The 22,918-nt window shown below is 41.1% G+C and overlaps 1 protein-coding gene across 4 annotated transcripts in view; it reads left to right on the top strand.

Annotated features, from left to right (window-relative positions):
- LOC118749180 (glutamate synthase [NADH], amyloplastic-like) overlaps positions 1-22,918 on the top strand; it is a 546,416-nt gene that overhangs the window by 499,844 nt on the left and 23,654 nt on the right. For all 4 annotated transcript variants that reach the window (XM_036483956.1, XM_036483955.1, XM_036483958.1 and 1 more), the window contains one exon: positions 5,747-6,078. In XM_036483956.1, coding sequence (XP_036339849.1) covers positions 5,747-6,078 — 332 coding nt within the window. The remainder of the gene's footprint in view (positions 1-5,746; positions 6,079-22,918) is intronic.

Below are 22,918 nucleotides of genomic sequence, written 5' to 3'. Positions count from 1 at the left end.
GACATGACCAAGCCAGCGGAGCCGCTGTATTTTAATTCGCTGCACTATGTCCATATCGTTGTAAAGCTCATACAGCCCATCGTTCCATCGTCTGCGGTACTCGCCGTCGCCAACGCGTAAAGGCCCGTAAATCTTCCGCAAAATCTTTCTCTCAAACACTCCAAGAGCCGCCTCATCGGATGTTGTCATTGTCCATGCTTCTGCGCCATATACCAGCACGGGCATGATGAGTGACTTATAGAGCGCGGTTTTCGTACGTCGAGAGAGGGCTTTACTCCTGAATTGCCTACTCAGTCCAAAGTAGCACTTGTTGGCAAGAGTGATTCTACGTTGGATTTCAATGCTGTCATTATTATCGGTGTTAATGCTGGTTCCCAAGTAAACGAAATTCTCTACTTTCTCGAAATTGTAACTGTCAACAGTGACGTGGGTGCCAAGGCGCGAATGTGCTGACTGTTTGTTTGTCCTCGTTTACCACCAGACCCATCCGCTTTGCTTCCCTATCCAACTTGGAAAAGGCAGAACAGACTTCGCGGTTTTTGTTAGCGATGATGTCGATGTCATCGGCATAAGCCAGCAATTGCACGCTCTTATAGTAAATTGTTCCTGAGCGGTTCAGCTCTGCAGCTCTTATTATCTTCTCCAACATCAGATTAAAGAAGTCACATGAAAGGGAGTCGCCCTGTCTGAAACCCCGTTTTGTGGCGAACGGCTCGGAGAGGTATTTTCCAATTCTGACGGAGCTGGTGGTATTGGTCAACGTCATTTTACACAGCCGTATGAGTTTTGAGGGGATGCCAAATTCAGACATAGCGGCGTATAGGCAACTCCTTTTAGTGCTGTCAAAAGCCGCTTTAAAGTCGACAAATAGGTGGTGAGTGTCGATCCTTTTCTCGCGGGTCTTTTCCAAGATTTGGCGTATTGTGAATACCTGGTCTATGGTGGATTTGCCTGGTCTAAAGCCACACTGATAAGGCCCAATCAGTTCATTGACGGTGGGCTTCAGTCTATCACACAATACGCTCGATAAGACCTTGTAACCTATGCTTAGAAGGCTGATCCTGCGGTAGTTGGCGCGAATGGCGGGGTCACCTTTCTTGTGGATTGGGCAGAGCACACTTAAATTCCAGTCGTCGGGCATGCGTTCATGTGACCATATTCTGCACAAGATTTGATGCATGCACCTTATCATCTCCTCGCCGCCGTACTTGAATAGCTCAGCTGGCAGGCTGTCAGCTCCAGCGGCTTTGTTTTTTTCAGCCACGTTAATGCTATACGTACCTCGTCATAGTCAGGCGGTGGAACGTCGACTCCGTCATCATCGACTGCGGGCTCGGGTTCTTCTTCTCCACAACTTTCCGTGCTGCTACCATTTAGTAGGGCGGAAAAGTGTTCCCTCCATAATTTAAGTGCGCCCCGGTCTTTAAACCTTCCGTAAGTCGCCTAACTCTCTGGTAAAATTTTCGGGCATTCCTCCTGTCGGCCAGCATTTCAAGCTCTTCGCACTCACGTATTTCGGCCTCTCTCTTCTTGTTGCGGCAAATACGCCTCGCTTCCCTCTTCAGATCCCTATAGCGGTCCCACATAGCACGCGTTGCGCCCGATCGCAGCGTGGCCCTGTAGGCGGCATCTTTTTTCTCTGCAGCTTCCTGACACTCCTCATCGTACCAGTTGTTCTTTCGGGCTCGCTGAAATCCGACTACTTCTTCGGCGGCGGTACTTAATGAGCGGGAAAAGTGGTTCCACTGCTCGCATATGTCGGTTTGTTGAAGAGTGCTCTCTGAGAGCAGGTGTGAAAGTCGAGTAGCGAAAGCGCTGGCTGTCTGTTGTGATTGCAGCTTTTCGACGTTAAGCTTTCCTTGCATATTTGGGCGCACATTTTTTTGCTGCACAGAGGCGGGTGCGTATCTTGGCTGCAACAAGATAGTGGTCCGAGTCGATGTTTGGGCCTCGGAGTGTGCGTACGTCTAAAACACTGGAAGCGTGCCTTCCGTCTATCACCACATAATCGATTTGGTTTCTCGTTTTTCGATCCGGAGACAGCCACGTAGCTTGATGGATCTTTTTATGCTTGAACCTAGTACTGCGTACTACCATGTTTCGGGCCCCGGCGAAGTCGATCAGCCTCAATCCGTTGTCGGACGTTTCGTCGTGGAGGCTGAATTTTCCGACGGTGGTTCCAAAGATCCCTTCCTTGCCCACCCTGGCATTGAAGTCGCCAAGCACGATTTTGATATCATGACGGGGGCAGCGCTCGTACGTGCGTTCCAAGTGCTCATAGAAGAGATCCTTGGATGCCTCATCCTTCTCTTCCGTCGGGGCATGGGCGCAGATGAGCGAGATGTTGAAGAATCTCGCTTTGATGCGGATTGTGGCTAGACGTTCGTCCACCGGGGTGAACGACAGTACTCGGCGACGGAGTCTCTCTCCCACTACAAATCCAACACCGAATTTGCGCTCCTTTACATGGCAGCTGTAGTAGACGTCGCAAGGCCCTAGACATTGTTTGCCTTGCCCCGTCCAACGCATTTCTTGGATGGCGGTGATGTCAGCTTTTGTCCTTACGAGGACATCAACCAGCCGGGCAGAAGCACCTTCACCATTAAGGTCCGGACATTCCAGGTGCATGCCCTCAAATCGTAGTCCTTTAAACGTTTGCCGTGGTCGTCATCAGAAGGGGGGGTCTCATCCGAGGCTTTGCCTTGCTTCTTCACTGGAAGTGGTTTTTACGTGGCGGGTTTCAAGCCCAGCGCACAACCCATTGCGGGCAAAATGAAGGCATTATGAACATTAAATTCCAATTTTTAACCACTGCGTACTGGCTTCGTCATGCAGTATGAATTATGGTAAACGCATTTTGGTAGCTAAGGATGGCGAAGTCCTTGAAAAGGATTTGGCTTCGTTTTTCGCTACAGCAGGGAAACTTGTACAATTCAATAATATAATTGACTAGTAAACATTTGATTTAAATTACTATATGGGTAAGGTACTTTTATCATACAAGTTGTATGTGCGTATTCCCAAATCATTTTGAAAAAAAGTCCTTTATTTTACGTTGGTTAATATGGTCACCGTACCTATAGGATGGCATTGCCATACGTACATTATAATACAGTGGTAGAAAAAATTACAGCCACCCCACATATTAAGAAGTTTTCACAATTTTTTCTTTATTTAATTTTAGTTATTTTTCATAAGAATATAGTCCATTTTTTAACAGAAACAATATAAATGAAAGGTTCAACCGTTGAGCAATATTAAAAAAAAAAAATAAACAAACTGGTAGAAATTACGAGTAAGTACCTTTTAGAATTTACCTGCCCTTCGAACACATTTTTTGAGAACAAATTTTTTTTTTAAAGGGCAGATAAATTTTTAGAACTACGTGAGAAAACGGCCCTTAGAAAGATTTTGAGTATGTAGTTTTGTAGGAACTCTTATTAAAAAGTAATTACAAAAAAAAATGTATGGGACAATTTTTTTTTTCTTTCTTTTGGATTTCGCGGAACTTTTTTCGGGACTATTAGGGAAATGTAGAACTCTTTATTTCTTGTAAGTTGGTGATATCAGAACCGTTTTTGCTGAATAAAGGCTTGCGCGTGAAGTTAGCTAGCGATTTTTGTTTTTTAGCTTTTTTGGGTTAAATTAACAAAACTATTGAAATTTTGGTTAGGTAACTGTAGAACTATTGCCTTGCTGTCAGGAGCTCTGATTAAAAAGTAATTAAAAAAATAAATTTTAGGGGCCTTTTTTTCAAAACTTCGCGACTATTAAGGAACTGCAGAACTCTTTATTTCTCGCAAGTTTGTGTTATCAGAACTGTTTTTCCTGAAGAAAAGGCTTGCTGCGTGAAGTTATTAAGCATTTTAGTTTTTTTTTAGCTTTTTTGGCTTTAATTAACAGAACTATTGAAAATTTGATTATGGAACTGTAGAACTATTATCTTGCTGTCAGGAACTCTGATTAAAAAGTAACTTTAACAAAAAATGCTTGCTAACTTTACACGAGCTTAACAGCATGGTACTCCTTGTTTATGTTTCTCTTTTTTTCGGAACATATTTTGTTTGACAACTTTTATCATGTATACAGGCTCGAAATCTTCACATCTGTTCCTCCCATGCCCTCTTTGTTAGTGTGAGTAATTTAGATGTATGAAAAAAACTTCACAGTGAGGCAAACTGAATTCCGATGCAGACTTTTAGTATCTTTCCTAAACACTAATAAAATAATTTTGTCCAGCTAACTTGTTCTAGTCGCCACACTGTTAGACGTGCTGACTTCAGACACTGATTCAGTGAATCGATACATAGTATAAAGGAAAGTTCTTTGTACACGGTAATCTTAAAAACTACTGAACGGATTTTGACGAGATTTTCTCTAATATACTCTGTATCGATAGGAGAGTGACCTTTTTGTATAGAATTTTAATAGGGTTGCCACCTGTATAAAAACTATAAGATCCGCACCGTTCGTTGGATTACAAAAAATTAGGTGTCAAATGAAAGCGATTGGTCTCTAGAAAATCACGAAGGTCTTATTTTTTTAATATGGTTGCCACCTGTTAAGAAATATACTATATTCAATCCTAATAAGCGTAGGCGTCAGTTCCGCATCGTCACTGTCAAATGAAAAGACTTAGCCTCTATACATAGTAAGAGGAAAGGCGAGATATTCTGACCACGCTACTTAACAGATTTAGGCAAGATTTTTTAAGTATATAATAAACGAAGTACATGATGACATATGATTTCTTTCTCCAAATACGTAAATACATACATATACATACATCCGCGGCCGGCCAGTATCCAATAAATCTATATTTTCGTTTTATTATCTTATTGTAGGTTTTTTTTCGAAATGGATAGCCGGTACAACCGGTTGTTGAAACAAGCGTGACGTAATCCTTTTGGAAGTAAAGTTTCAACATATTCTGTACACCATTGTCTTACCACTAATTCCATGTAAATAAATCGTTCTCATAATTTAGCACGCAAAACAAAAACAAATTAGGAAAAATTGTTTTTGTTTTTCTTTATAATTTTTGGAAATAGTTATTCACGCGAAATTCGCGATAAGACCAATTCTTTGTAACCGCCCAATTGAAGCTCTAAAATTACATGATTACATTGATTAAAATATATGTAATTTTCTTTAAAAAAAAATACATGGATCGAATCGTAACAGTCGTGAACGAGCAACTCGTCACATCAAAATTAATATTTAGGTTTATAAAAGTCGTGAACGTACTGTTCGTCTCGTAAACCGAATTATAAAACGAGCAGTACGTTCACGACTGTTATAAACAAAAAATAAGCATTTTTGCGTGATGAGTTGCTCGTTCACGACTGTTACGATTCGAGCCCAGACCAGTGTCTATTGTAACCGAAAAATGTTATTCAGAATGCTGACAAATAAATTACTCAGGCGACTGACGAGTCACGAAATTTTGTTCGTACGATTTTGAACTCGTTCACTACTGTAACGGTTCGTGCCAAGGTCCAAATAAATGCAGTCGATTTCGAATGAAACTCGACTCGAAATGTGATTTTGGAATCGCGGCCCTCGATAATAAGTGCGCTTCGTAAATTTGAATATCATTAGAGGAAAAGCCGTTACAATTTCATTACGTTCGAATACGAATGCCGTAATTTGGACCCAGGTCCTTAATAAAATTTTGTCTTGCTTTGTAGCTAGGATTCTTTTGCAAGCTGATTACAAAAAATGACTAATATTATTATGATTGCAGATTCGTAATATCATGGCGGAATTGGGGATTCGTCGATTTCAAGATTTAATCGGACGAACAGATTTACTTCAAGTATCTAGAAAAGGAAGCAGCAAATCGAACTCTTTAAACTTCTCTCTGCTGTTAAAAAATGCTTTGGAGTTAAGGCCTGGTACAAATATTGTAGGAGGCTCCATACCTCAGGATTTCCAGTTGGAAAAGCGTGCTGACTACAAACTTATTCAAATGGCTCAGAATGTTTTAGATGGCGTTGAGGATAATACAACAATTAAATTGCTTATAAATAATGAAGAGCGTGCCTTCGGATCAACGTTAAGTTATCACATAGCTTGGTAAGTTGTGAGGACAGAAGTTTGATATTAAGGTGGAAATACGTACTATGTTTATACTTATGTAAACGTAAAAGCGTAGCAAATTTCCCTTTTTTATAATCCCAATGGATTTTTTTACCCTCCATTCCCGCCCATCCGCACGAGGGGCGCAGTCCGCGTGACATACGGAGCCAGTATTTTCAATTTTTGCGCCGAGTCACGATAGGCAGGAGTTTGTTAATTGTCGAGATCTAAAACTGTTCAGCTACAGAACTAAATACATCAGCCGATTTTATGCCTTTATTTTAATTATTCATTTATTGAGAGAGGACAGTATCGAATTCTTAATGCTGAAAAGCGGATCTGATATATCAAACGTGCTGGAATGAGAGTTAAAATCCTGGCATAAGCAACTGAGTGGGTCATGCAATTCAAAACTAGTTTTACAAGTTTTCAGAAATAGGGCTAACTTCGCCCAGAAGAAGCGGACTTGAAATTGAGCCTGTTAGTAATTTAACTATAAAAATTATACCAAGCATTTGCCTGCGGCTGGAAAGTGAAGGAAGATTTATAAGTTTTAATCGGCTCGTATAAGGTGGAAGGTTATATTGACAATCCCAACGGAAATTTCTTAAAGCAAAAAGTAGCAATTGTTTTTGAATTGAGTAAATTTAATTCTGAGATATCTGAGTAAATTTGATACCTTGGATTCCAAACCACCGAAACGTATTCCAAAATTGGCCTTACTAATGTTGCAAACAGGGTTTTAGTGATATAAGGGTCAAAAAATTATTTTGACCATCGTTTCACAAATGCAAGTGCACCTTTAGCCATGTTGGCTGTCACATTAATATGAAGATTAAAATTAAGCTTAGGATCCATTGTGATACCAAGGTCCACAAAATTGTATACCTGTTCCAGGTTATGGTTACCTATTGTATAAGAAGCGGGATGAACAGCTCTTCGCGAGAAGCACATTACTCTACATTTCTTAAGATTTAGAGGCATAAGATTTACTTGACACCAGTAAGCCATGCTGTTTAAGTCTGATTGTAGCAAAGACCTTTCTATAATTGAAATGTAAGATTTGTAAAGCTTTACAACATCTGCATACAAAATCGGACCTAGGTGGCTACCTTGAGGGACTGCTGAAGTAACATCAATGACGTCAGAGATAGTATTTTTAAACATTACCCTTTGTGATCTATCGTAGAGGTATGAAGAGATCCAACGTAGAAAATTAGGTGGAAGACCAAGAAGATCAAGTTTGTAGATGAGCAACGAGTGGCACACTTTGCTTTACTGAAGTCAGTATATACATATAACATCAACAGTTTTGCTTTCACTAAATGCTTTTGAGATATAGGATGTTAATTCAAGTAAATTTTGTAGAAGTTGATTTGCCCTTGCACAATTCATGTTGACTATATGAAATGCTAGAAGAGATAGAATGCGTCAACTGATTTGTTATAATTTCTTCAAATAATTTAGGAATTTGCAGAAAGCTTAGCTATTCCCCGGTAGTTCTCCACTGAAGATCTGCTACCGCTTTTATGTAACGGGGTTATGAACGATTCCTTTCTATATAGTGGGAAAAACGCTCTCTTTAAGAGACAAATTAAATGACGCAGTTAACGGCTCATAGAGATAATCAGCGCAATTTATAAGAATACAAGTAGGGATTTGGTCAGGATCATAACTGAACCACTGCTTTAAGGATTTCAGATAAAGTACGACGTTAAGCCCAAATTTTTAGGGTGTATTTAAAATTCTCAGTATGCAGATTTTTCTGCTTGATTAGACCTAAAACACGTGTGAACCTCGAAAAAGTATATTAAGTTTTTTTGGTCACACAGTGTAATTTAGATCGTCATTAATAATCTGTATATGCTTGTATGTAAATATATGTGTACTGCCAGAAAAAAATCCGGAAAAGTATCCGAAAAGTGGCAGAAAGGTAAATAGAAAAGTGCCACGAATGGTTGTGAAACGAATAGTTTTCCGGCTGTTTTTCTGAAATTTTTTATTCTGAACTTCACATTAGCTTTTTCATAGCTAATTATACTCAGCAATTAATTATATTTTTATAAATACTTGTAAATATGTTCGTCTGCCGGAATACGAACCTGGTACCTCATGAAAGATTACAAATAGTCGCACGCTCAGCTACTGCGTACATATTTTCAAATGTTCCGTTTGAACAAATATTTTAATATTATTGTTTTCAAATATCGTGATATTTATTTAAGTTAAATAACATAGAAAAATGGTAGCAGGGCAAATGGAGTCCAAATATATTGTTGCTGTTGTCGTAGCCGCTACAGCAACCCCGCCCAGATTGGTTAGTCTTTCAATCGTTGTCGTCAAGCTCTACTAACGGCAGCTCTAGGAAGTGTGCATCCCCGACTGGGTCTATCCATAGGAACAGGACGTTAGCGTGGTCGGATTTAGAGGGTATACGAAGAGATGCTGCGAGTCATGGGGCGACTCTCCGCTTGCCGGGCATTCATTGGGAATATTTTAGTTTAATCTGCTCAAGTATGAGTTCAACGTGCTGCAGTAACCGGAGCGCAGTTGGGCTATTGTGGTCCGAGTCTCCCGAGGCAGACGAAGTTCTGTCTCGTACACGTCTGGTGGTTGTATGCCGATAAAGGCATTCACAGGTCGGGAGTCTACATAACTCTAGACTGCCTCTCTGTGAATGCTATTCAAGGCCTGTCGTTAAGCTGTCGGATCCACAGGTTGTTCGGTGAACCTCTGGACTTCGTCCGTCAGTTCGTAGAGATGCCTCCTGACGTGCCTGGGCGAGAGCAAGGCGTTGCCTGTTTGGATGGAAGCATCCTGCCGCTGTCCTCAGTGCCGTGTTCTGGCTAGTCTGCAACTTTATCCACTGCGTCCTACTAGTCCCCGGTGACCACGCGGGCGCAGCGTAGTTCAGAACCGGCCGGCCAATTGTCTTGTACGTTGCCAGCAACGTTTCTTTGTCTTTGGCGGCTAGCGACTTGAGGACCTTGTTGCGGCTTTGTACTTTGTTGACCATTGCGGTTGTATGCGCCGAGAAGGAGAGCAGACTATCGAATATTACTCCGAGTATCGTCGGCTTGGTATATCATCGACGTGAATTCCCAGTTGGAGTCTGACCTCCTTCGTCCAGGTGGAAAATAGTGTGGCTCAGGATTTTGTAGGGGAGACGGTTACGCTCCGTGCAGTGAAGAAGCGAGAAAGCTCGGCGAAATAACCGTTAACTTTCGAGAACAAGTCATCAATTCCATTCCCGGACGCTATGATCGAGCAGTCGTCAGCATAAGAGACAATCGAGACTCCCTCTAGTGGTTCAGGGAGCTTTGAAATGTAAAAGTTAAACAGCAATGGGAAAAGGACACCAACCTGTGGAACCCCCTGTATTATTTTCCTCGGTGTGCTCGATTTGTCTCTAAAAGTTACTGATGAGTGACGACCACTCTGGTAATTCGCCGTTTGAGTCCCTGTGGGAGACACGAGGCCTCTATGTCTTCTAGTAGCGTTGAATGGCTGACAGTGTCAAACGCCTTAGACAGGTCCAGCGCTGCTAGAATGGTTCTCTCACAGAGCGCTTTCGGTTTAGGCCCCGAGTTATCTGGGTATTTATGGCGTTAAGTGCTGTTGTTGTGCTATGCACTTTACGGAACCCATGCTGATGCTTCGCTAGTCAGGTGGTTTGTAAAATACGGCAGTAGCAAAGCCTTTAGTGTCTTCGCTACCGGGGAAGAGAGGGTGTTGGCTGGTTTCCCCGGTTTGAGCAGTGGGACCGGTCTCCCCTTTTGCCAGATGTCTGGAATGACGAGAGGGGCCATTGACAAATTGGGGACCTCCGTTAGGTACGCTACTCCCGTAGGACCCAAATTTTTCAGCATCAGCATGTATATTCCGTCGGGGCCAATGGCTTTGGAGGCTTTCTCCTTCCCGGTGGCTACCCTTACCTCACCGCTTTTGAAAACAAGAGGCGCACTAGGTTTTGGCAGTTTGTGCAGCCTTTTGGTCACTCGACGTTTGGCTTTATCCTCCGAAGGATGTAAGATGAACTGTCAGCTAAAATAGCTCACGCATCGCTCCGGGTTCGACGAAGTGTGTTCACCAAAGTCTATTTCAACTCTGTCGGCACGCTTCGGCGGGTTGGACAATGATCTCTCGGTTGACCAAAGCTTACGCACACCAGAGGCGAAGTTGCAGGTCTTCAGATGCTCTTCCCATTTCTTCCGCTTACAAGTTGCCGAATCTCCGAGATGAGATCCCTAATACGGGGATTTTAGGGATCGGCCTGACGAAGGTTGTCGCACTCATCGGCTAGGACAGCCGCTTCAGCTGGAAAATTCGGACGAGGGTCCGAGATGCATCCCGCTGGGATGAAGCGGGCTGCAGCAGCAGTGACAACCCTGTGGAATTTACGTTCACCTACGTGAACGTCGGTTGGTATGGGTAGTGCAGCGAAGGCGCTTTCAGTAACATCCGCGAAGATTTTCCAATAAGCTTTAGAAAAGTAGACATAGGTCCGGTGATCTACGGAGGCAAAGTCGGCTGGTTTATCAATCGAGATGATTATGGGCAGATGGTCCGATGCTAAAATCAGCAGAGGTCGCCATGATACTGTTTATCAGAACAGCGCTGACTATTGTTAGGTCTGGCGAGCTGCAGTAGCTGCCCATAATCCTGGTGGGTGCGTCGTCGTTCATTGTGCAGAATGTCGAGTCATCTATCTGCTCAGCCAATTGTGTTCCCCTACGATCGTTTGACAGGCTTGAATGCCAAAGTTCGTGGTGCGCATTGAAGTCACCAACTACCATACGGTTTTAACCTCTGAGCAGCGCACCTATTTCAGGGGGTGATATCCTGCCGGGCAGCTGGTGGCAGGTGGTATACATACGTTGAATATTTCGAGCTCGACATCACCTCACCGGATAGCAATTCCCTGACATTCTAGGGTGGTATCCTTGCGGTCGATGCCTGCTTCGATAAGACGATACTGCACGGTGTGGTGCGTTATGAACGCTAGGCCTCCACCATTATCTCGCTCGCGATCTAGACGGTGCACGTTGTATGCGGCGCAATTAAACAGTGTTGAATTGCCGCGCAGCTTCGTCTCTTGGACCGCAGCTATTAATATTCCGTGCCGACCCATGAAGACTGTTATCGCCTCGATCTTGTTCTGAAGTCCGTTACAGTTGAATTGTAAAATCTTCGTATGCCAAGGGAGACTTACTGGAATGTGGGGTGGTAGTAATATGTGTTACCGTGCCGCCACATGCTGTGTTTCTGAGGCTGTTGCCCTGTGGTCTTAGTGGGCGGTGTCGCAGCTGGGGGTTGCGACCGAGCAGCTCAGCATGGGCCCTCATAGTCCCTCGTCCAATCTCGCGTGGTGCGCAGTCTTGAGCATGCCCTAAAGTGACACCAGCCCAGGCATGTATTGTACTTGACTGATGTCACATTGCAGAATATCCTGGACTGACACACCTTCAGATTGTCGGAGGAACTAGAAGTTGTTGGCGGTGGCGTGTGGGTGGTGGTGCAGTTGTATCCGTAGTGTGGTCTGTTGTGTCTGTGGTATTGTCTATTGTATTGTGTTGTGGTGCGGTTGTGTTTTTGTTGAGTTGGTCAGGCGGACTCTATTGTGACGTGGAGGCAGCTCGATTGTCGCAGCAAGGGGCCACGTACGCAGTGGTCCATTGCCTGTGAGTCGTGAGGCCTGAGCAAACTCGGAGATGGCTCCACCGATTGCACGTGTTTCATCTGACGGAAGTGGAGTTGTGGTGTAATCGTCTCTGGCACACCCAGCAGGTATATGTTTCTGGTCCAGGGTTTGACTCAATGCCAGCCCTGAGCAGAAGTATGTAAAGAAGAAGTAGCCCTATGGACGTACAACTTTTGAGGGATTTCGCCGACCTAAACAGGGTTAGATCCGAAACAACAGCCCTTGGTCGGGTAAAACCCGAGTCATTCCGGTACGTAGAACTGGCAGTCGTGGGAATGTATGTTAGTTAGCTGACTACTGTTGGACACTAAAAAGTAGAGATGTGCCGGATAGAGATTTTGCCGGATAACCAGATTCCGGATATTCTGTAAAAAATAACAGCAATAGACCCTTAATAAATTTCACAATATTGTTATTTTAGGATTGTTTGTTTAGCTAGATTATCTGCTTTTTCGAGCTTAACCATCCAATACGTAATTAAGAATACACAATTCCTCTTCTGAAGTACAACTTATGATATAATCCTGTATTAAAAAGATAACTTCTACGTCTGCAACCCGCATTATCGATTAGTTTTGGTAAATAGATGAGAAACGTCAAAGACAAAAGATAAACAACAATGAACGCCGCGGGTAAGAAAAAATTCGTGATTGATTTTTTTGTTTAAAAACGTGTAAAAATCGAACTAATATGCTGAATTACATATCGTTTCGCTTCCCGAAATGTCCGTACAGCTTCATTGTTGCAATATTTTGTGACACACGTTTCGAAACTCGTTTTCTTGTCTGACATCAATAAATCTAAAAACTGGGTAGATGGTGAACTAAATAATTCGAAAATATACGACCCTATTATGAGTTGCATTCGATCTTCGACTGTGGTCGAAAGCGCTGATCGAACGAATTTTCATTTGGTATTATGACGCTAATTCGATGAAGAATAGCGCTATTGCGAATCTCGTTTAGGTTATTCACAATAGCATAGTTTTCACCGCTGAAAACCTTTGTTCATAAATCGGGCAAACCAAATAGTGTCCTTATACATGTTTATTTAAATGTGAACAAATTAAGATGAAGTAAAAAAGGCGAGTTTATAAAAACTTGGTAAAAATGGGTACAACGGAGTTCTGGTCAACGATTCGACGACGATTAGTAAACTGGTAAGGAGTAGAAAACGTGTAAGTTGAGTCTTTTGAATATATTTTGATATATATTATATTTAAGAAATTCGTCTACAGATTTAATAAAAATTTCGACTGTCTAAAGAGGCGTTTGTAGACCTGCTGTCCGCTACACAAAACCTGCTGCAGCAATGCCCTCGGGCCAAAACTATTTAAAATATTTTAAAACTATCAACATATCTGCGATTTTGTTCTCAGAAGTCATCCCGGATCAGTGCAACCAGCCTTTCGAGAGTATGTTTAGTATTCATGACGTCAGACCTGCATGATTTTAATAAAAATTGATGTCTAACCGCCAAAAAGCAAGAAAACAAACGCAAAATCATATAGTCTTCACACAGCGTCAAAAGTAAAATTCTGTTCGACAGAAAATTCCATACACAACGAAACTTTCGACACGGATGCGTAGCTCATAATACGAATTTCACAATCGATCTTCGATAACCAATGAAGATCGAAAAGCGAATGCATCTCATAACAAGGACCTTAAATCAGTTAGCATGGAGAAACCTGCTGAATCATATGAAACTGGCCGAATTCTTGTGAAAGATTCTATTGAAGAGCGAGACCAGGATAATTGGCAATGCTTTGTGGACATATCCAGACAAGAAGATCCTTTCATTTGGTGGAATCATAGACGGCCGCTGTGGTGTAACGGTTAGCCTGGTTTCAAGCCCGGTTCAACCCAGCATAAAAAAAGTTTTTCTAATAGCGGTCGCCCCTCGGCAGGCAATGACAAACCTTCGAGTGTATTTCTGCCCTCCCCTTGTGTGACAACATCAATGCGAACGCCACAAATCGGAGGAGAAACCCGCTCACACACTAACAAATGTGTAAGCACCAATCTATTATTATTATAGTCGCAAAGAATTTCCAAATTTGTTTACACCGGCAATGAAGTATCTGTGCGAACGTAAAAAGAGTACTTAGTGCATCGGGTAGCATTTATGTTGAAAATAGAAATGGGTTCTTGACCGATAATGCGGAAAGAAATGCTTATTTTCATAATGAAAAATATATAAATGTTTAACTCCAATTACTAATTAGATACTATTAAATTTGATTATAAAAATAACAAAAAAATCTGAACTAGATTTTTAAATAGGATCTTCTGTAATCGGAATCCGGCCGGATTTTAACCAGTATCCGGCCGGATTCCGTATATCTACCGGGTACCCGGCACATCCCTACTAAAAAGGATGTACTTGAGAGTAAATATTCCCGAAAATCCTAAATAAATTGAAAAGGCTCTTTATTTTTCTTCAGTAAGTACAGTTTTCAAGCGTATGTTATTAAATTTTACTTAAATGCTGTTGTAAAAAAACTGAGGGTGACAGAATTATTTAATAAGTAGCCGACCCAGCGAACTTCATCCCGCCCAAAAATAATTTCTTTTACTGAAATATTTTGGTCCAACATTTTCACCAACAACTTACGTTCACGATTACCAGTGGTACATTTATCTGCTAATATTACGGCGTGGTGGTTGTCAGAAGGCATATTTCCATTGTCGTCTTTTATAACCTAACGTAAGTGTATGTTCCTGGAGAAGTTCTTGAAATTCTCTAATAATCTGGCGTTTCACAGCACGGTTAATCGCAAAACGAAATAAATTTGAAGAACTTTTTCCCATTCACTCCCTGGCAGCAACAATGATCCGGTTCGATGGTGAATCTGTCCTTGAAACTGTATGGTATAGTTGGTGGCGATTTAAAAATTGATCAGTATCGTAGTTCTACAGAAATCCAATATACACAGACTTATTTCAGTAGAAATACCTTAAAGCTCTTATCAAGGAACGCAAAACTGCTAAAAAATTTTGTAATGCTATTATTTTGAGCAGTACTATATTCATTTTCTTATAATATGGTAAAATGTTAATAATTTCCTATGTTAGGATTTTGATATGCGCCTCCGTATTTGATCTCAGTTGAACTTTTATAAGTATGAGTTATCAATTTAAACGAATATCTTTTATTTTGTTTGTTTTGTAGTATTATAAATGCATTTTTATAGCCAATTTCACTCCTTTGCACTTCAAAATGGACAAACAAAATCCGAATTTAATTTTGCCATATAAAAAATAAATTCAGATTTTGCCTGTCGCTATTCAGGGGGTGCAAGTGTATGTATATAAGTTATATAATTCAGACGCATAAATTAATAAGTTTATTTTATTATTATAAGAATTTCTTTTCGATGCACTCAAGTTTAAAATAAATATATACAATCCCTTTAATGTACCAAGTCATTTGCAAATTTTATAAATTTATTAATTATTTAATTTTCAAGCAATTGAGCGTTTCAATTCAATACCTTTCACGACGATAGTACTATCGATACTATCGATGTTTTCAACTATCGTTTCAAAAGCTATCGAGTGGCGGTGCTATCGATAGTATCCCTGCTGTAATACGTGAGTGCAAAGAGCATGAGATGCTGGCCGACTGGAAGAACGCCCGAAAATTCTACCAGAGGGTTAGGCGACTTACGGAAGGTTTCAAGACCGGGGCGAACTCCTGTCAGAACAACAATTGCGACCTAGTGGCCGATGTCCAGAATATACTTAAATTGTGGAGGGAACACTTTTACAACCTACTGCATGGTAGCAGCCCTGAAAGTAGTGAAGAAGACGAGTCCGTGTCCCCAGTCGGTGATGATGGAGTAGCTGTCCCACCGCCTGACTAGGACGAGGTACGAATAGCGATTACGCGGCTGAAAAACAACAAAGCTGCTGGAGCTGACGGCCTGCCAGCCGAGCTATTCAAGTACGGGGGCGAGGAGCTGATCAGATGCATGCATCAGCTCGTATGCAGAATATGGTCAGATGAACGTATGCCCGACGACTGAAATTTAACTGTGCTCTGCTAAATCAACAAGAAAGGCGACCCAGCCATACGCGCCAACTACCGCGGAATCAGCCTTCTGAGCATAGGTTATAAGGTCTTATCGAGTGTATTGTGCAAAAGACTGAAGCCCATCGTCATCGAACTGATTGTGGCCTTAGGCCTGGAAAATCCACCATAGATCAGGTATTCACAATACGCCAAATCTTGGAAAAGACCCGAGAGAATAGGATCGACACACATATTTGTCGATTTTAAAGCCGCTTTCGACAGCACGAAGAGAAGTTGCCTCTATGCCGCGATGTCTAAATTTGGTATCCCCGCGAAACTAACACGGCTGTGTAAAAGGACATTGAGTACTACCACCAGCTCCGTCAGAATAAGGAAGGACCTCTCCGAGCCGTTTGATACCAAACGAGGTTTCAGACAAGAACACTCCCTTTCGGGTGATTTCCTTTAATCTGATGTTGGAGATGATAATAAGAGCCGCAGAACTAAACCTCTCAGGCACAATACTTTACAAGAGCGTACAATTGCTGGCGTATGCCGACGACATCGATATTATCGTTAAAAACAAGGGCTACGTTTGCCTTCTCGGGATTGGATAAAGAAGCAAAGCGAATGGGTCTGGTGGTGAACGAGGACAAAACGAAGTATCTCCTGTTATCACACAAACAGTCAGAGCATACGCGTCTTGGCACCCACGTCACTGTTGTCAGTTACAAGTTTGAAAAAGTAGACGTCTTCGTTTATTTGGGAACCAGCATTAACACCAATAATAATGACAGCATCGAAATCCAACGGAGAATCACTCTTGCCAACAAGTGCTACTTTGGGCTGAGCAAGTAATTGAGAAGTAAAGTCCTCTTTCGTCGTACAAAGATCACACTCTTTAAGTCGCTCATTATGCCTGTGCCGGTGTATGGCGCGGAGGCATGTACAATGAAAGCATCTGATGAGAACTTGGCGCTTGGAGTTTTCGAGAGAATGATTCTGCGAAAGATTTACGGGCCTTTACGCGTTGGTGATGGCGAATATCGCAGATGATTTAACGATGAGCTGTATGAGCTTTACAACAATATGGACATAGTGCAGCTAATTAAAATTCAGCGGCTCCGCTGGCTTGGCCATGTCGTTCGAATGGACAGAAACGCTCCTGCTCTGAAAATATTCAACGCGGGCCGCGATGCTTAGGCGGTTACAGCGCCAATAAAGAACAATTGCGCTTCCCTTATATATATGTACATTCACTTATATATAAAAATACACATAATAAGAAAGTGAACCCAGCAGTAAATTTGGTGGTAATAACCCAACTGCAAATTTACCAGTTCCGAAAAATATATTTTGAACAAAAAGGCACTCTGAAACCACATTGAAAAAAATTAGATATATGTGACCTGGTCTACGGACAGGGGGCTTAGGTGTCAAAAAATCAATTTTCACTTTTTGGTTGATTCGGATGGAAGATGAGATGCTTTTTCACGTGGTGAAAAGCAGAAAATCGTAACTTGCTTAGAAGTGTACTAAAAATGTAGAGAAAGAAGAGTAAAAATACGACAAAATATAATTTATTGGTAATGAACAAAATACATTGAATTATAATAATAATATTCCGACCAACAACAACACTTACCGGACCAACAACAACACTTACTGGACCAACAACAACACTTACTGGACGTCCGGCGCGGAGAACAATTAACGAGATAATGAGAAACTGACGAAACGAGTTGCTTACTTTTAACAGCTTTTTCACAGAAAACTAGTTTTCGCACGTAAGCTCCCTTTTCGTAGACCAGGTCACATATGTATAAATATTGTATATGACACAAAAATATAAAATAAAACCCGGTGGGAAAATTCACTGGTCCAACTACATACAGTCCACAAAACACACAAAATTAATAACAAATTACTCAAAGAAGAGCTTCCTTTACATATCAAAATATTTAAATATAAATTAATCTTCAATTATTCAAAATGCCAACTACACAAAGCCCCAAAGTTATTTCCAAAATTCCAAGGAATCAACTCCCGCCAAAACCATTGAAAAGCTTCAGACTTCTACTGAAGCGAAAAACTGAGAAAGAAGAAAATCTCACGACCCGTGTGCGCAAAACTTTAACATTGAAAATTATGGCTTCATGAGATATTGTGCCAGGCCTAGCTCTTCTCCCATGGAGGAACTCACAGAGTCGGCCCTCGAAATAAAAGAAAAAAACTACTTATTGACAATCTCTGGGCGCGGTTACGAAACATCTCAACTTCTTTGCGTTAAGCAAACTATAGTTTTGCATTTGCTTTTAACATTATAATAAACTTGACGCAGGTTAGATTTTTATTAATGTATATATGTATATCCGCGTGCATGCATATGTAAATATTTATAAATAATTTCTCATTTTCCACGTTTCACTTAAATAATATGTGTTTTTTGTCTCCTTTTATTACGTAGCGTATTTATGCTTGTATGTATGTGTGTATATGTGTAGCTAGCAGAACTAACTATTGTGATACGGAAATTTTCCATGGTGGTTATGAAGAATGGCAATCTTTCCGAGATATGTTTACCGCCGTCTGCATAAACCACCCCGCCAATTATCATCCGCACAGAAATTATACCACCTCCGGTATAAAACAAAAGGGCAAGCCTGTCAAATCGTCAAGCAATTCCCTCTTAGCGACGACAATTTCGACCTGGCATGGCAAACATTAAGCGAACGTTATGACAATAAACGCATATTAGTGGATAACCAAATCCAAGTTTTAATGAATCTGCCTGGTGCTCACAAAAAAAATAGTGAACAGATTATTGAGCTCCAAAGCGAAATAAAAACATGCCTGTCCATTTCAAACTCCCAAAAGGTTTCGACAGCCATCTGGGGCCACGTTATTATACATATATGCGTATCCAAATTGCCCAAAGATACCCGAATACTTTGGAAGCAATCACTTCCCCCGATAAAAGATCTTCCCTCATGGTCTCAAATGGACGAATTCCTAACGTTCAGATTTCAAGTATTAGGAAGGGTAGAAATGAAATTTCCAAAACGTGTACCCAGGAGTTCTAATCTCTCAAAATCTAACGATAAAACCAATGTTTTTCAAACATTCTAAAACGGAGTTTTCCTGTTATTTATGCGACACGCCACATCTGATGAAGAAATGCCCAACATTTAAAAAATTCTCAACACAAAACCGCATATAATTTGCTAAAACGCATAAATTGTGTCGCTACTGCCTCTCTTTCACTCATTGTTTGGCAGAATGCAAGTCACAATTCGCACGCACAAAAGACATAACTCCTTACTGCATGTACACTAGTGCGGATCGGTCCCCATACAAAAAAAAAAAGTTTTTCCAGTCCACCCCTAGGATTAAAGATATTTTGAAGGCGATCCCAAAAAAAATTTTTTATTTTTTTTGCCACGCCCCCCCGATGGGCTATTTACTTTTTTTGCCACTACGTCGCCATTTTAAGTCCGATTTTAATGAGCCGTACACCGTTGTTCATGGCTTGGAAGCTGCCACAATTCTTACCTTAATCATTTTTTACTCCGAGTTCAAATCCTAGTAGTGACTGTCGGTATCTCGTTTCACATCATACCTAAATTCCATTTTTTTTTAGTCTGTCGAAAAAGCCTTTAAATTCTGTGAAACTTTTTCTAAAAAATGATTAAGGTTATAATTGTGGCGGCTTCCAAGCCATGAACAACGGTGTACGGCTCATTAAAATCGGACTTAAAATGGCGACGTAGTGTCAAAAAAAGTAAATAGCCCATCGGGGGGGGCGTGGCAAAAAAAATAAAAAAATTTTTTTGCGATCGCCTTCAAAATATCTTTAATCCTAGGGGTGGACTGGAAAAACTTTTTTTGTGGATCCACCCTAATGTACACTCATCCATAAGCCATTCCAAAAAGGCCAACATAAAAGAAAATAATATGAAATCGATAACCCCCGATCGACAAATAAATGAAAGCTGTGGTCATACCCAAAGGATCACAGACCCACAAAATAAAGAGCAAGTAATCCCCTATGATCACCACCCAAATGAACTTCTCCTCCCAACTGCAATAGTGAAAATAGAGCATCGATTATTTATTGCCTTTTACTTTCATAGTTTTGCGGCGGAACCGCTTATCACCCAACCAAGTATAGTGTTTTCGCTATTACATTATCATGTACTTTGGGAGCTCCGGGTTAGAGACTTTGTGGAAGTATATCCAATAACCAGATCTATTGGGGCTGGTTTGCTGAAATGGGAGTCAGCTAGTTTATGAGTATTGAACTGTTTGATAAATTCACGACTTACGGAGGAAGTCGCTGAGTGATCCGTTAATTGCTTGAGTATTACAGCTTTTGTATTTATCTTCCGCTTTGCCTTTCGGGTAGTTATATTTAGATCACATATGAAATACTTCGAGTTGTGAGTGTTCGGTTGGGAGCTTCAACCTCTTCTGAGCTGCTGACGAAATAAAGGTTTTTTGGGACCCTTGGTCAAGCAGTACTCTAAGTTGAAACTGTTCTCCGCGATGCTCTATTGTCACTATTGCAGTTGGGAGGAGAAGTTTCTTTGGCAATTTGGAGCGAGTTAACATGCGCGGAGTTTGAGTAGGTGGGTTGTTTATCCGGCTGGGAGGACCATGAACACCATGGAGGCTATGATGATTAATGAAAAAAACCGGCGAGCTCGATTTAAAGAGTTGGCAAGGTAGCACAATTTTATTTATGATAATACGAGGGTGTCGGGCACGTCCGCTTGGGCTTGGGTAAGATTCTGATATACAAAATCAAAGTTAAAGGTTGACGTTCGTTCTTTATACATGTGGGTGTGGGTGTGTGTATTACATGTTTAGTGTGTGTACAAAGTAAGTGGAAAAGGAAAATGTCAAAGTGTTTTATTTAATATATGTAGGTGGGTGTGCGTGTTAAAGTGTGTTTGCATTGTTCAACTTTGCGTTCAACATTTGCGTTCAACTCAGCGCAGGGTTGCACGAAAAAAAAGTTGAATGGCTAAAAATATCAAAATATGGAAAAATATCAAAATATTCGCCATAAAAAGGTGTTTGCATTGTTCAACTTTGCATTCAACTTTTGGTTGAATGGCCTTTCAACTAATCGCTTTCAACAAAGTTGGTCGCCAGCCAACATTTAGCCATTCAACTTTTTTTCGTGCAACCCTGCGTTGAGTTGAACGCAATTGTTGAACGCAAAGTTGAATAATGCAAACACTGCTTTAGTGGTACTAGTAGAGACATCCGTGGGTGTTGGCGGGAGTTTCGCGAGCGAAAGTGCCAGCCTTGCCATTGCATAAGGACTCATTTAGCCAACTCTTATTCGATGATCGCTTTTCCATGGTATTGTGAATGTCGATTTCTTATTGAACGAAAAAATGACTTTGAAAATACCACGGATAATCGACTAACAGTCGTTTATCTACTACCACGGATAATCGACTGACAGTATTTTATCTACTACTAGTCGACACTCGCAATAGAGGTGATAATCTCATTGTACATTTTATTGTCCTTGCGCTCTTCACTACTCCCCAGCAGTTGTAAGAAATCAAGTTTTTTTTTTTAATTATACGTGCAACAACAAATTTAAAAATCTTACGTCTAATTTACAATAATATAGCTCAAACCCTGGGGTTCAGCCCAATTGGTTTCACGTCGCTCAATAAAAGGCTGGTAGATCTCTTCTTCGCAGGTGTGTTACATTTGTTGTGTTGCACAGGCCACTTGCCAGTGGATTTGAGTGGTTACGCAGTTTTATTTTATATTCTTCTCTGCTGCTGTCGATTACAGATTTAACCATCGGTATACCAAGGTCCCTATGTATATTTTTATTGCGGACATACCACAGTGCTCCCGTTAACGTCCTTAGCGTTTTAGATTGGAATCTTTGGATCCATCGTACCCCACAGTTGAATACCATCCATCCATATAGGCTTAATGACTATTATATATAAGTACTTTATAATCTAGTTTCAGTTTTGATTTACTGTTTATAAGCCACTTCACGCTAGCTGACTTTAGCTTCATTTAGTCTCCTATCCAAGTGTATTCCTAGGTATGTAATATGGACATTATTTAATTTGATTGGGGGGCATACTTGCTGTCTGAGTGAAAATGTTTGCCAGCCATTCTTCTATGCATAGTAAATGTTCCTCTCGTACTCTTGAAGCTCTGATCGGACATTTATTACGACTTACTAAGGCGGTATCATCAGCGATGGTAGATGTTAGTATATCCTTGCTAGTTGGAATATCTGAAGTGTAGATGATATACAGCATAGGCACGAGTACACTACCTTGAGGAACGCCAGCCGTTATCGACATGTCTTCTGAAGTGAAATTAGATACTTTTACAGCGAAATTTCTGTTAGTTATGTATGATTCAAGTATTTTATGGAATTTCGGCGGTAACAATTTTTTAGTTTTATATATGAGACCATCGTGCCACACTTTGTCGAATGCCACATCAAGAAAAATTGCAGAGCAGTACTCTCTAAGCTCAAATGCCCTTCTGATTTCATTTGTAATTCGATTAACTTGTTCAATTGTACCATGTTTTTCTCGGAAGCCAAATTGGTGTGCTGGTATTAAATTGCGTTCATGGAGAAAGGGAGATATCTTTGATAGGAGTACTTTTTCTCGAATACTTTGGAAAGACAGGGCAGTAGGCTTATTGGTCTGTATGAGGACGGCTGTGTTGCGTCTTTTCCAGGTTTGGCTATCATGATTATCTTCGACCTTTTTCATGATTTCGGAAAGTAACCGAATTTGAGTATAGCGTTGAAATGGTCAGAAAGAATTGCTAGTGCAACATTCGGTAGCTCTATTAGCATTTTCGGAGTTATAAATCAGCACCCGGCGATTTCTTTGGATTAAGCTGCTTTACTATAGCTTTTACTTCTAATGAGTTCGTCTTGCTAGGTGTGTGTAGCTCATTTGTATTTTTGGTTAGCCATGGCAGCTTGAAGTGATTCGTTGGGCAGTTTGGCTGAAAAACATTCTGTAAATGGTGTGAAAAACACTCCGCTCTCTGCTGCTCACTGGCCCAGGTACCACTTTGGTTCCTAATTGGCATTTCCCTAGCCACTGG

This window comes from Rhagoletis pomonella, unplaced genomic scaffold, assembly GCF_013731165.1.
Source record: "Rhagoletis pomonella isolate Grant_MI unplaced genomic scaffold, Rhpom_1.0 Rhpom_scaffold_00014, whole genome shotgun sequence".
Lineage (NCBI taxonomy): Eukaryota > Metazoa > Arthropoda > Insecta > Diptera > Tephritidae > Rhagoletis > Rhagoletis pomonella.
Note: the sequence above shows the minus strand (reverse complement) of the source record. Positions and strands in the feature narration are given on the sequence as shown.